Genomic DNA, 16098 nt, shown 5'->3' with positions numbered 1-16098 from the left:
TTAAGCAAAGATTACTGTGTTTCTAACTTTAGGCCACTTTTTTAAGCTTTTATAATGCCTTTCCAGTGCCTCATCATAGCACGGGAATGAAACTGTATTCTGAGAGGTTATGCCAGTAAACGCAAATCCTAGCAAGACTTGCTGTGTTAGAAAGTCTTGGAAATAAAAGCCCAATGGATTGTCCATCTCTGGGTCTTCTGGCATCTATGAAAATTTTCTATTCTGTTCTACATAGCTTGTCTCTACTAGGACCCATATTTAAGGTCTAGAAAAGTTAATTCATATAGATGTAAGGATAACTATAACTATTATCAATATGCTGGCTAAACTGAGCCACAGAAGGAAAAAAATTAATTGTTTTAATTGATATTTCTCCTCTATGTAGTGAGACATGAGTTCATCCCATGGAGCATGTTCATAGTTCCTGTTCCTGGTTCTGGTTGACCACATGGATACTCAGTGCTAAAGGACTTATATTTTGAGATGACAGAGTTCCTTTTAGGGCTAGAACAGTGAATGACTCAGAGAATATATAAAAAAGAGTCACCATCAGGACTGTTTTGAACTGCTTCCTTGAGAAGAGGGTAGGAGAAAGGTGACTTGTTATCTTCACATCCTTAAGACTGTGAGTACATGGCATTTTAAACACACATATGACCTAGGCTAGTCTAAGCCTGGGCTTAGGCTGCTTCTTTTATTTATTTGTTTTACTTCCTGATCTTAGACAAACAAATATGTTGAGATAGATGTGTCCAGGCTTTGAGATGAATTTGTGAGTTCAAGGGATGCAAAAAATCCTTTGAATTGGAGCTGAATTGTGGCAGAGGAAGAGTTTCCAGCAGTTACTTCAAAGCTGTATTTTACCTTCCCCCCCCTTCATGAATTTATGAGATCCGGACTCTTGAACTAGGTGCTGGTTATCATACAGTATTCGTGTAAAACTATACCTATCGCAGAGGAGATGTAGATCATAAGGAACAAACTATGGATAGCCTAAAGCTTTGAACCTTGAGTTGCTGCATAGATAGTATATAGATCAGAAGTGAACATGAAATATAGCAACTGACAAGAGGATTTACCCTAGCCTGGCCATTTAGCAAATATGTTTTTGGAGTTGTTTGTTTAATACAGATTCAAGGTGAAATGTAAAATGCTTAATTAACAGTCTTACAAACTGCTTTATGTTCTGGTGGGCTCTAAGTATCAGCCTCCTTGCAAATTGTAATCGAAGTTATATATTAAGTTGCTGAGTCCAGTTTTAAGTTTCTGCTTTGTCAAATGTGTGCTTATAAGTGTTAGTCTAGCATTTCTTTTGAGTGTAAAAATAAATTATTTGTACCATATCTGATATATATGGAACTGAAACATCTTTTAATATAGCCCTAGCCCCAGATTTTGTCTGTCAGGAGATTGGTTGCCAGGTTGTTAATTTTTGGCCACAACTCATGAAGACTATCTACTTAGTTGCAAAGGGGTTGTGATCTGTTCATATCAATGAAATATATTCTTGAAGAAGTAACATATTAAGTAACTATCCATACAAAGTCACTATACTAAACAGACATAATTGGGCTGAACTTGTCAATTAAGATGTATTGATCTATTTAAATGTTAACCAAGTTTTTATACAGGATTCAAATTCACTAAATATACTTATTCTGGTGTCACATGAATACATACCAACTGAAGATGTCTAGTGATAAAATATTATAAACCAGAGTCAGGATTAAGCATTTGACTTAGAGTCAAGAAGACTTGAGTTAAAATCCAGATATGACTATGGGCAAGTAACTTAACCTGTTTGCCTCAGTTTCCTCTTCTGTAAAATGAGAATAATAGCAATTACCTCATAGGATTGTTGTAAGGATAAAATTCAATAATATTTGTAAAGAATCTAGAAAACCTTTAAATGTAACATAAATGGTATCTACCATCATCATTATTGTTATCTCTGAGGTTTCTTTAAGTTCTAAAAATTCTACAATTCTATAAACCTTATATTCTATTACAGAAAAAAATACGGTATGATTATGTTCTGTGAAGGCTGTATGCCTACTATTGTTTGAAACAGGGCACTGGTGGATCTTCATAGGAATTGTGAATATGGCAAACATTTGAACTCTTCTCTGAAGTCCTACTGATATAATGCTTAATCCTGGTGTTTAGATGACCTTTAAATATTGAAGATTTTGCCAATGGAACACAAATTTATGAGGTCCTAACAATCTGGAAAGATTTCATTAGCCTAGGGATATGTCTTTGATATCTTTTATAAGTCTTCCTACGTGCTCATCACTAAAAGTTTAGCCATGAGGCTATGAAAATTTTTGGAACTAGATCAGTTTATGTTTCAATCGTCAAATAGGGCAATGACAAGGAATGTTCAAATTACTTAACAATTGTGCTTATTTCACATGCCAGCAAGGTTATACTTAAGATTCTACAAGCTAGGCTTCAGCAATATGTGAACTGAGAATTACCAGAAGAGCAGGCTGGTTTTCAAAGAGTCACGGGAACTAGAGAGCAAATTGCCAACATATTATGGAGAAAGCAAAGGAGTTCCAGAAAAAATCTACTTCTTCTTCATTGTCTACACTAAAGCCTTTGATTGTGTGGATCACAACAAAATGTGGCAAGTCCTCAAAGAGATGTGAATACCACATCATCTTACTTGTCTCCTGAAGAATCTGTATGCGGGTCAGGAAGCAGCAGTTAGAACTGAGCATAGAACAACTCACTGGTTTAAGAGCAGAAAAGGAGCATGACAGTGCTTATTTAACCTTATTTAACTTGCATGCAGAGTACATGATGCTAAATGCCAGGCTGGATGATGTTGCTGGTAGAAATATCAACAGTCTCAGATATGGAGATGATACTAATCTGATGGCAGAAAGTGAAAAGAAATTAGGAAAACTCTTGATGAGGGTGAAGGAGAAGAGTGTAAAAGCTGGCTTGAAGCTTAACATTAAAAACCCTAAGATCAGCCAAGATGGCAGCTGGAAAGCTCCCCGCCAAGTCCCTCCAAAAACCTATAAAAAAGGCTCTGAACCAATTCTAGAACTGCAGAACCCACAAAATAGCAGAGGGAAGCAGGGCTCCAACCCAGGACAGCCTGGATGGTTGCTGGGTGAGATCTATCATGCACAGAGCTGGGAGGGAACGGAGCGGAGTAGAGCAGAGCCCAGCGTAGGCCACGCGGACCAACCAGACCAGGAGCCGGGCAGAGCGGGCCCTAGCGCCCTGAATCAGTGAGCTGTGGCAGTTGCCAGACATCTCAACCCACAAACACCAAAGACAACAGAGAAGGTAGGTGGGAAAAGCTGCTGGGGACAGGGTGATAGAGTTCCCAGTTCAGCCACCACCCCGGGGGCAGCGGAGGTGGGGCAGCTACAGAACTACAGCTGCAGTTGCTTCTGGCCCCAGACTCAACTGGTGGGAAGAATTAAGTGGCGGATCAGAGCAGGAGTGCAGAGCCCGTTGAAGATCTGAGTCCAGTCCAGGTTGGCGGTTCTTGGGGAAGGAGGAGTGCTGGTGCGGCAGAGCTGGCTGTAATAGCTCTGAAAACAACAGCACATCCCCTCAAACTTGGAACAAAGTACTCTTTACTCTACAAGCAGTCATACCCTGCTGAAAATCTCAAGGGTCAAGTAAGTTGGCTGGGAACATGGCCAGGCAGCGAAAACACACCCAGATTCAGTCTCAGACTTTGGAAGCTATCTTTGGTGACAAAGAAGACCAAAGCATACAGCCAGAAGAAGTCAACAAAGTCAAAGAGCCTACAACAAAAGCCTCCAAGAAAAACATGAACTGGTCTCAGGCCATGGAAGAGCTCAAAAAGGATTTGCAAAAGCAAGTTAGAGAAGTAAAGGAAAAATTGGGAAGAGAAATGAGAAGGATGCGAGAAAACCATGAAAAACAAGTCAATGACTTGCTAAAGGAGACCCAAAAAAGTACTAAAAAATATACTGAAGAAAACAACACCTTAAAAAATAGAGTAACTCAAATGGCAAAAGAGCTCCAAAAAGCCAATGAGGAGAAGAATGCCTTGAAAGGCAGAATTATCCAAATGGAAAAGGAGGTCCAAAAGACCACTGAAGAAAATACTACCTTAAAAATTAGATTGGAGCAAGTGGAAGCTAGTGACGATGACAAATCAAGATATTATCAAACAGAACCAAAGGAATGAAAAAGTGGAAGACAATGTCAAATATCTCGTTAGAAAATCCACTGACCTGCAAAATAGATCCAGAAGAGATAATTTAAAAATTATTGGACTACCTGAAAGCCCTGATCAAAAAAAGAGCCTAGATATCATCTTTCAAGAAATTATCAAGGAGAACTGCCCTGATATTCTAGAGCCACAGGGCAAAATAGAAATTGAAAAAATCCACAGATTGCCTCCTCAAATAGATCCCCAAAAGAAATCTCCTAGGAATATTGTCGCCAAATTCCAGAGCTCCCAGATCAAGGAGAAAATACTGCAAGCAGCCAGAAAGAAACAATTTGAGTATTGTGGAAACATAATCAGAATAATCCAAGATCTAGCAGCTTCTACATTAAGAGATCGAAGGGCTTGGAATACGATATTCTGGAGGTCAGTGGAGCTAGGATTAAAACCAGGAATCACCTACCCAGCAAAACTGAGTATCATGCTCCAAGGCAAAATACGGATTTTCAATAAAATAGAGGACTTTCAGGCTTTCTCAGTGAAAAGACCAGAGCTGAATAGAAAATTTGACTTTCAAACACAAGAATCAAGAGCAGCATGGAAAGGTAATCAAAAAAAAGAACAAGAAAAAGAAATTGGAGGGGCTTACTAAAGTTGAACTGTTTTGTTTACATTCCTATATGGAAAGATGATGTGTATAATTCATGAGACCTCTGTATTGGGGTAGCTGACGGGAATATGCACATATATGTGTGTATGTGTATATATATGTGCATGTGTATGTATGTATATATGTATGTGTATACATACATACATACATACATATATATATATACACATACATTATATATATATATATATAGAGAGAGAGAGAGAGAGAGAGAGCACAGGGTGAGTTGAAGATGAAAGGATGATATCTAAAAGAAATAAAATCAAATTAAGTGATGAGAGAGGAATATATTAAGAGAGGGAGAAAGGGAGAGATAGAATGGGGTAAATTATCTCGCATAAAAGTGGCAAAAAAAAGCAGTTCTGTAGGAACAGAAGAGAAGGCAGGTGAGGGGGAATGAGTGAATCTTGCTCTCATCAGATTTGGCCTGAGGAGGGAATACCATACATACTCAGTTGGGTATCTTACCCCACAGGAAAGAAGGAGGAAGAAGATAAAAAATGGGGGATGATAGAAGGGAGGGCAGATGGGGGAGGAGGTAATCAAAAACAAACACTTTTGAAAAGGGACAGGGTCAAGGGAGAAAATTCAATAAAGGGGGATAGGTTAGGAAGGAGCAAAATATAGTTAGTCTTCCACAACATGAGTATTGTGGAAGGGTTTTACATAATGATATGCATGTGGCCTATGTTGCATTGCTTGACTTAGGTGGGTGGGAAGGGAAGAGGGGAGAGAATCTGGAACTCAAAGTTTTAAAAACAGATGTTCAAAAACAAAAAAAATAGTTTTTGCATGCAACTAGAAAATAAGATACACAGGCAATGGGGCGTAGAAATTTAGCTTGCCCTAAAAGAAAGGAAGGGAAAAGGGGATTGGAGGAGAGTGGGGTGACAGAAGGGAGGGCTGACTGGGGAACAGGGCAACCAAAATATATGCCATCTTGGAGTGGGGGGGAGGATAGAAATGGGGGGAAAATGTGTAATTCAAACTCTTGTGAAAATCAATGCTGAAAACTAAATATATTAAATAAATTAAATAAACTAAAAAAAAAAACCATATAAAAACCCTAAGATCTTGGTAATTGGTCCCATCACTTCCTGGCACAGAGAGGAAGAAATTGGAGTACTGCCAGATTTTATATTCTTGGGCTCAAGGATCACTGTAGATAGTGATTACAGCCATGAAATTAAAAGACACTTGCTCCTTAGAAGGAGAGCTGTGGGAAAGCAGCGTATTAAAAAGCAGAGACATCACCTTGCTTACAAAGGTCCCTACAGTCAAAGCTATGGTTTTTTTCAGTAGTAATGTATGACTGTAGGAGTTGGACTATAAAGAAAGCTGAGTACGGCAGAATTGACACTTTTCCATTGCAGTGCTGAAGAAGACTTTTGATAGTTCCTTGGATAGCAAGGAGATCAAATAAGTCAATACTTAAATAAATTAATTCAGGATATTCACTAGAAGGTCAGATACTGAAGTTGAAGCACTTTGGTCACATAATGAGAAGACAGGACTTATTGGAAAATACCCTGATGTGGGGAAAGATTGAAGGCAAAATGAAATGGGGATGGCAGAGGATGAGATGGATAGATAGTGTCATGGGAATAATGACCATGAACTAAGACAAACTGAGAGATAGTGGGAGGACAGAGGGGTCTGGTGTGTGGTTCGTGGGGTCACAGAGAGTTAGACATGACAGAAACAACAAATTCATGAAGAGGAACAGATCACATTCTCCTATCATTCCATTTCTCTCTGCTTTATTACTCCCAGTCCTACTCTTACTCCCCACTGTGACCTACAGTCTCTCCACCCCTCAGTATTTTGCCAGCCCAACATCTGTACTCTGACTACTCTCTTCTACCTTCCTAGGTTCAAGCCCCTAGTCACCTGCGTCAGTTCTTCACTATTCTCAACATTTGAATGCCTTCCTTCGTTGTTTTATTGCATTCATTCTTGTACACATGAGGTCACATCTCAACCCTCGATTCATCCTACCATCTGCTTCTTTCACTCCTATTCATGTGCTACTGAACACAGCTGGAAGAAGTAATGCAGCTATATTGATTGAATCCATTTCAAATTTATGTTATCAAATTTTAATTTAGTGCAGTAAGACACCACTAACTGATTCTCTATTTCATTCTCACAGTGGCTGTACCAAACTTTTCTATATCACTAATGCCGCCTCTTACACCCACCCTTTGAGTTAAGGCCTTCACTTCATATTTAAGAAAAAAATTATACTATTTGCCAAGAACTTCCCTCTTTTGCCCACTTCCTTTCATAACTCCTTAATTTTATCCCCCACAATTTCTTTCTTTTCAATTTCTTCCTCTGACTTTTAAACTTCTCACCAAGGCCAACTCCTTTATATCCATCTTCAATCCCATCCTTTCTCAAATTATCCAGTAGATTGCCCCCACTATTATCTCCCTTATCTCTAATTTCTATTTGTATTTCCCTCCTGGCTTTCTTCAATACTTAGCTCAAGGACCACTTTTTATATACAGCCTTTTCTGATTCCTTCCAGCTGTTACCACATTCCTTCCACATACTAACTTGTATTTGTTTTACATATATATTATATCTATTAACATAAGTATAAATTGTATCACTATAGTATATGTTCTTTTTTTGCTCATATAATTTGAGCTCCTTGAGGGCAATGACTTTTTTCTTTATGTACTTGTGTCCTGAGCAAAGTGCCTGACACTTTTTTCTGGTATAGTTAAGGAGAAAGGTAGTTCTGTGAAAATGAATTTTTCTAGATCTAGATCTAGTATTTCTAGATTTTGGTTGACAGGAAGGGAACTGAGAGTTGGCAGGCAAAGGGGCTCTGGGGAAAGGAAGAAACAAAGAAGTCAATCAAAGCTGACAAAAGGTTAGCAGAAAATAGCACTCAAAGCAGGAAACTTATGTATCACATACATCAAATATCCAGCCCTAACTTGGGAAATAAAACTGGTAAAACAAAAACAAAAAGCTTTATCCTTATATCTGTAGATAATGACTACATTTGCACTGATGGAACTGGATTATTTTGCCTGAATTCAGTTTGCATTTTTAAAACAACCTCGTGTTGAAATGGCCAATTGCTCATGCTTTTGACTTCTTTCAACATTCTCTAGGAACATTTAAGAATAAAGTAACTTTATAATAAAAACATAGATAGTGTAGAAGAGAATGAAAGAGACAGAATGTAGAAACACATTATAGTGTTTCTGAGAGCAGGCCAATGTCTTTAGAAGAAAGTGATCCCTGGAGAGGATAACAGAAATATTTGCTAAATAGTTAGAGGGAAAGTAAAGATTACTCCCCTTGGGTAGGCCAGGGGTACGATGGCTTTTACTCAATATCTTAAAATTGAAAAACCGCTTATAACAAAAAGATAAAGGAAATTCCTGCCCTTTCTTAGGAGAAATTGTTCTGGTTCTAGCTAGTAGTATTTTTCTTATCAGTTAATTTTTTTGCTTATCACTCATTAAGCAGTCTTATTTCACCTTTTTGGGGACATACTACATTCATTAGAAAATGTAGAATTGCTGACTTTTCTGATACCTTCCAAGTGCCTCATGTGACCTTTGGAAGCTTAAGCCTTTCTTTTGGGATTTTGCTAACTCTTTTCCACCTTTTACTTTATATCCACGTACCCAAAATTATTTTTCCCTCATGGAAATAGGAGACGCCATGGGCCATGGCAAGGTAGACAGAACCAGTATCAATGAAGGGAATCTCACATAAACAACTACTTCATTATCTTGGAGGGTGGTGGTAGGGGAGGATTTCTATAGAAAATTAGAACAGGTGGGGGTGGGGTGGGGAAAATCATATTGGATACAACTTACTCTACTGAGTCAATCAGTTTCTTGGGTTCCACAGAACATGGGTAGATAACTTCATCAATGTACTTCAGGTTACAGTTTGCATAGGCAGTGGAGAAATGGATGAAGACTTCAAGCTTTGACATCTGGCTGGCCATGAGCAGAAGCTGCTGGGTGGCAATGACGTTGAGTTGCAAAGCATGTCTAGAGGACATTAGGCAGAAAGAAAACCAAAGGGGTTCAGTTTGTATTTTTGTATTCCTATAATGGTGGCTACCGCAGTAATCAACTTACGTAAAAGCTTGTGTTGACTATACCAAGTAAATACTAATATCAGTCATAAAGACAGTGATAAGGGCTGAACCTTTGATCACTTTGGTATAGGGAACTTCCAGATGAAGAAACTTCTTCTAAAAATGCAGATTGGTACCTTCTCTGTAACTTGTATTAAAGACTTGCCTAGAGTACTAAGGGGTTAAGTGACTTGCAATCAAGTAATTGATAGAGGGAGGACTTGAACCCAGGTCTTCCTGGGTTACTTCAAAGGCAAATCTCTATGCCACGTTGCCTTTCACAATGAAGATCATACTTGAAAAAATATGGTATTTAATATCTGCATGATGACAAAATACTTAATGAACGTGAGCCACTTGCAGAAGCACCGTACTTAAGTCTTATTGATAACCATGAAAGGAAAGGGAAGAAAAATTTCCTACTACTTTTTAGATTTTTAAAATTTAAATAGTGATTTATTTTTTTCTCTACTTACATATCAAGAAAAATTTCTAGCCTTCAGTTTTATAAGATTTTGAGTTCCAAGCTTTTCTCCCGCTCTCCCTCCCCTCCCATCTTCTGAAAATGGTAGGCAGTTTGATACAGTTTACACATTGCCAACTATGCCATTTTGTAACAACACTGTGGCTTGTAGCTGCTGCTGAGGTGTAAAACCCAAGACCAGCAACAAGAACTGCCAGCATAGGTTCTTTGATCTGCTTTTCTAAGGAAAGCAACTTTAAGGGGTTAACAATCTCACTCTACTTGAACATGCATATATCATTCACTTAGTTCTAGGGGGAAAAAGCCAGCACCCTGAACTTCAGAGCAAATACAAACAAATTACAAACAGAAAATATCAACAGATGAAATAAAGATATCACATAAATAGTTACCAAAAAGAGAAGTACCAACATCTGGGCTTTCTTCAAAACGGGGCACTCCAGCAGCTACCCAGAGTCTCCACACCAACACTCTTCTAATGAGTGAGAGCCCCAAACAAAATAATACCCTCTGAGTTTACATACCCTTCTTAGGGCCTGAAGGCTTCATATCTAATCAGCGAAAGGGTGTGGGCCTGGGGCTTAGCACTTAGACTTAAAGGACCCACCTTAATTACCATTACACATGTAAAACATATTTCCATATTCGTTACAGTTGTGAAGAAGAAATAGATTAAAAGGAAATAAAACCATGAGAGAATAAAGTAAGTGAAAAAATATACTTGATTTTAATTCTGAGTGAGTCCATCAGTTCTTTATCTGGATATGGATAGCATTTTCCTTTATGATTCCTTTGTACTTGTCTTGGATTGTTGTGTTGCTGAGAATAGCTGAGTCATTCATAGTTGATTATCATACAATGTTGCTGCTGATACTGTGTGCTGTGTTTTCCTGGTTCTGCTCATTTTACTTTTACATCACTTTGTACAAGTCTTTCCAGATTTTTCTGAAATCTGCCTGTTCATCATTTCGTATTGCACAATAGTATTTCATTCCATTCATACATTACAGCCATTCCCCAACTGATGGGCATCCCCTCAGTTTCCAATATTTTGCTGCCATAAAAAGGACTGCTGTAAATATTTTTGCACATGTAGGTCTTTTTCCCTTCTTTATGATCTCTTTTGGATACAGACCTGGTAGTGGTATTGCTGGATCAAAGAGTATGCACAATTTGGTTTCCAAATTGCTCTCCAGAGTGGTTATATCAGTTCACACCTCCAATCTACATACAGTGCATTAGTGTTCCAATTTTCCCACATCCTCTCCAACATTTATTATTTTCCTTTTTTGTCATATTAGCCAATCTGATTGGTGTGAGGTGATATTTCCAAGTTGATTTATTTTGCATTTCTTTAATCAAAAATGATTTAGAGCACTTCTTCATATTCTTTGACCATTGGGGAATGGCTTGTATTCTCATAAATTTGACTCAATTCTCTATATATTTGAGAAATGAGGCCTTTATCACAGACACTTGCTATAAAAATTGTTTCTCATCTTTCTGCTTTCCTTCTTGATTGCATTGTTTTTTTGCAAAGCTTTTCAACTTAATATGATCAAAATGATCTATTCCATATTTTGTAATGCTTTTTTGTAATGTTTAGTCATGAATTCTTCCTTTCTCCATAAATCTGACAGGTAGGCTATTTGTTGCTCTTTTAATTTGATTGCTTCATTGTCTATGGTACTTTTTAGAAAGATATACTTTCCCTCCTTAGCTCTTTTTTTTTGGAGAGGGGAAGGCAAGGCAATTGGGGTTAAGTGACTTGCCTAAGGTCACACGGCTAGTAAGTGTTAACTGTCTGAGGCCGAATTTGAACTCAGGCCCTCCTAACTCCACAGCTGGTGCTGTATTTGCTGTGCCACCCAGCTGCTGCTATCTCTTTTAATTAGGTCTATTTTTGTTTTTACTTTGTCTAAGATTAAAATTGCCACCCCTGCTTTTTTATTTTACTTCAACTGAAACATAAGAGATTCTGCTCCAGACCCTTACCTTTACTCTGTGTGTGTCTCTCTGTTTTAACTGTGTTTCTTGTAAGCAACATATTGCAGGATTCTGGTTTTTGATCTACTCTGGTGTTCGCTTCTGTTATGTGGGAGAGTGCATCACACTTACATTCACAGTTATGAGTACTACCTGTGTATTTCCCTCCATCCTATCGTTCTTGTTTGTCCTTTCTCTCCTTTCACTCTTTTCCACCTCACTAGTGTTTTGCTATCACTTCCCCTGATCTACCCTCCCTTATGTCAGTCCCCACCATCTCCCTATCTACTTAATCTCCTCCCTTCCAACTTCCATATCAGGTAAGAGAGATTTCTATATTTGACTGATTTTATATATTATTGCCTCTTTGAGCCAATATGATGAGAATAAGGTTCAACCAATGCCCATTACTCACCTTCCCATCTTCCCCTCCACTGTAGAAGGTCTTTCTTACATCTTCAGGTGAGATAATTTGCCCCATTCTGCCTCTTCTTTCCTTCTGTACCCATTGTGCTCCTCTTTCTCATCTCTTAATAATTTTTTTGTCATTCCCTTAAGTTCACTTTATACCCATATTGTCTGTTTATGTATATTCTTTCTATCTGTACTGTTAGTAATACAACTTTTAAGAGTTGTAAGTATCATCTTCCCATGTAGGGATGTACACAGTTCTATTGAATCCCTTGTTTTCTTTTCCCTTTTTACCTGTTTATGCTTCTCTTGGGCCTTGATATTAGAAGTCAAATTTTTGGTTTAATTCTGATCTTCTCCTTATGAATGCTCAAAATCTTTCTATTTCATTGAGTGACCATTTTCCCATTGATGTATTATGCTTAATTTTGCCAGGGATGTAGTTGTATGTCCTAGCTCCTTTGCCCTCCAGAATATTGTGTTCCATGACCTCTGACCCTTTAATGTTGCAGCTGCCAGGTCCTATGTGATCCTGACTGTGAATCCCTGATTTTTTTTTCTGGCCACTTGTATTTTTTCCTTGACCTGATAATTCTGAAATTTAGCTATAATGTTCCTTGGAGTTTTTATTTTGTGATCTCTTTCCTGAGATGTTTGGTGAATTCTTTCAATGCCTATTGTGCCCTTTGGTTCCAGGATATCAGGGCAGTTTTCTTTGATAATTTCTTGAAAAGATGCTGTCCAGGTGCTCCTTTTGATTATGGCTTTCAGGTGGTCCAATGATTCTGATAGTGTCTCTCCTGGATCTATTTTTCAGGTCAGTTGTTTTTCCCATGAGGTATTTTAGATTTTCTTCCATTTGTTCATTCTTTTGAGTTTGTTTGATTGATTCATGTTGTCTCATAGAGTCATTAGCTTCCACTTGCCCAATTCTAACTTTTAAGGTGGTGTTTTCTTCAATTAGCTTTTGTACTTTCTTTTTCATTAGGCCAATTGTATTCTTTAAAGAGTTGTTTTCTTCAGTGGATTTTTGTATCTCCTTTTCCATTTGGCCAATTCTACTGTTTAAGCAGTTTTCCAAGCTGTTTTTTACTCTTTTTTCATAATTCTCTTGCATCACTCTCGTTTTTTTTTTCCCAATTTTTCTTCTATTTCTCTTATATGATTTTAAACTCCTTTTTGAGCTTTTCCATGGGATCTTTCTGGGCTTGAAACCCCTTCCCATTTTTCTTTGGGGTTTTGCCCATAGGTGTTTTGTCATTGTTGTCCTCTTCTGAGTTTGTGTCATGGTCTTCCCTGTCACCACAATAACTTCCTATGCTCGAATTCTTTTTTCTTGTTGTTTTTCGCTTTTCTTTTTTTGGCCTTTTTCCTTTCTTTTAAACTTGAGCTCTGCTCCCAGGATAGAAGGGGCACTGTCTTCTGCTCCTTGTGCTAGTGGCTGAAGGCTCTGGCTGTTTAACCTGGTGCTTCACTGATGTTGTTCTGTGGCCCATGCATGACGCTCATATCTGGTGCTGTGTTGAGGGTGTGAGGTGGAGGTTGGCTGGTGCTGCTGGAAACCATAGGGGTCCGGCAGCTTACCTGGTGCTGAGCTGGGGTCCTAGTGGTGGTGGTGTGTGGCACATACTGAGGCCTGGTGGGATGTTTCTGCATTTCCCTATGGCTACACTGAAGCACATGATGGTCAAGCTGCTGGAGGATGCCCGTTTGCCTGGGGCTATGGTGGTTCTCAGAGCTGGAGTCTGCTGGCTATGCTAAGGCATAATGTTGGTGTTGGTGTTTGCCTGCTCCACCACACTGGGGCTCAGGATCCCCTGTTGGTTTGTTGAGGTAGAGCTTGCTGTTGGCTTGCTGGGATGCTTCCCATTCTGGGCTGTACTCCCCTTTCACCCAAATGAGACAGATCTTTTTTGATAATCTTCCAAGTTTCTTGGGCTGAAAGATTGTTTCACTCTGTCTTTTTGCTGGTTCTGCTATTCCAGGATTTGTTTTGGGGCTCTACTTTATGGTTGTTAGGAGGGGAGTATGGGAGAGTTGCAGCTGTTTACTGCCTCCTCCACCATCTTGGCTCCCAGAAGTCAGAATTCCTACTACTTTTAATATAAATATAATATTGAGCAAATCAGCAAAGTCACCTGCAATTCAGACATCATGGAAATAGAATATAGGCACCAGGAAATGTAGCAGGTTTGTATAAAGGGCACTATAGATTTGAATGTGTCTAGGGGAAATTTAGAATTTAGAATTAAAGACTTTTTTTTTTTTTATTAATGCAATTTATTTATTTAACAAATTTGGTTTTCAGCATTGATTTTCACAACAGTTTGAATTACAAATTTTCTCCCCATTTCTGCCCTCCCCCCCCACTCCAAGATGGCGTATATTCTGGTTACCCTGTTCCCCAGTCAGCCCTCCCCTCTATCACCCCCCTCCCCTCTCATCCCCTTTTCCCTTCCTTTCTTGTAGGGCAAGATAAATTTCTACGCCCCATTGCCTGTGTATCTTATTTTTTAGTTGCATACAAAAAGTTTTTTTTGTTTTTGAACATCTGATTTTAAAACTTTGAGTTCCAAATTCCCTTCCCTCTTCCCTTCCCACCCACCCTCCCTAAGAAGTTGAGCAATTCAACCTAGGCCACCCATGTATTATTATGTATAACCCTTCCACAATATTCATGTTGTGAAAGGCTAACTACATTTTGCTCCTTCCCAACCCATCCCGCTTTATTGAATTTTCTTCCTTGACCCTGTCCCCTTTCCAAAGTGTTTGTTTTGATTACCTCCACCCCCATCTGCCCTCCACTCCATCATCCCCCTGCCTTTTATTTATTTATTTTTTTTATCTTCCTCCCTCTTCTTTCCTGTGGGGTAAGATACCCAACTGAGTATGTATGGTATTCCCCCTCAGGCCAAATCTGATGAGAGCAAGGTTCACTCATTCCCCCCTCACCTGCCCACTCCCCTCCTCTCCTAGAACTGCTTCCTCTTGCCACCTTTATGGGAGATAATCCACCCCATTCTATCTCTCCCTATCTCCCTCTCTCAGTAAGTTACTCTCTCATCCCTTAATTTCATTTTATTTCTTTTAGCTATCTTCCCTTCATCCTCAACTCACCCTGTGTCTGCTCTCTTTCTTTTACATATATATATATATATATACACATACGTACACATACATACATATACACATAGATACATGCCTACATACACATTCACTTATATATACATAAACATATATATATATGCATATATATATGCATATTCCCTTCAACTACCCTAATACTGAGGTCTCATGAATCATACTCATCATCTTTCCATGTAGGAATGTAAACAAAACAGTTCAGCTTTAGTAAGTCCCTTGCAATTTCCGTTTCTTGATTACCTTTTCATGCTTCTCTTGATTCTTGTGTTTGAAAGTCAAATTTTCTATTCAGTTCTGGTCTTTTCACTGAGAAAGCTTGAAAGTCCTCCATTTTATTGAAAGTCCATATTTTGCCTTGGAACATGATACTCAGTTTTGCTGGGTAGGTGATTCTAGGTTTTAATCCTAGCTCCATTGACCTCCGGAATATCGCATTCCAAGCCCTTCGATCTCTTAATGTAGAAGCTGCCAGGTCTTGGGTTATTCTGATTGGGTTTCCACAATATTCAAATTGTTTCTTTCTGACTGCTTGCAATATTTTCTCCTTGATCTGGGAGCTCTGGAATTTGGCAACAATATTCCTAGGAGATTTCTTTTTGGGATCTATTTGAGGAGGCGATCGATGGATTCTTTCAATTTCTATTTTGCCCTGTGGCTCTAGAATATCAGGGCAGTTCTCCTTGATAATTTCCTGAAAGATGGTATCTAGGCTCTTTTTTTGATCATGGCTTTCAGGTAGTCCAATAATTTTTAAATTATCTCTCCTGGATCTATTTTCCAGGTCAGTGGTTTTTCCAAGGAGATATTTCACATTGTCTTCCATTTTTTCATTCCTCTGGTTCTGTTTTATAATATCCTGATTTCTCATAAAGTCACTAGCTTCCACTTGCTCCAATCTAATTTTTAAAGTAGTATTTTCTTCAGTGGTCTTTTGGACCTCCTTTTCCATTTGGCTAATTCTGCCTTTCAAGGAATTCTTCTCCTCATTGGCTTTTTGGAGCTCTTTTGCCATTTGAGTTAGTCTATTTTGTAAGGTGTTGTTTTCTTCAGTGTATTTTTCAGTATTTTTTTGGGTCTCCTTTAGCAAGTCATTGACTTGTTTTTCATGGTTTTCTCGC

The 16098-nt window shown here is 38.6% G+C and overlaps 1 protein-coding gene across 1 annotated transcript in view; it reads right to left on the bottom strand.

The window, feature by feature from the left end:
* FAR2 (fatty acyl-CoA reductase 2) overlaps positions 1–16098 on the bottom strand; it is an 82825-nt gene that overhangs the window by 41630 nt on the left and 25097 nt on the right. Inside the window, exon 3 of the mRNA XM_036759381.1 lies at positions 8687–8866. Within this exon, the coding sequence (XP_036615276.1) occupies positions 8687–8866 (180 nt within the window). The remainder of the gene's footprint in view (positions 1–8686; positions 8867–16098) is intronic.

This window comes from Trichosurus vulpecula, chromosome 5 (assembly GCF_011100635.1).
Source record: "Trichosurus vulpecula isolate mTriVul1 chromosome 5, mTriVul1.pri, whole genome shotgun sequence".
Lineage (NCBI taxonomy): Eukaryota > Metazoa > Chordata > Mammalia > Diprotodontia > Phalangeridae > Trichosurus > Trichosurus vulpecula.
Note: the sequence above shows the minus strand (reverse complement) of the source record. Positions and strands in the feature narration are given on the sequence as shown.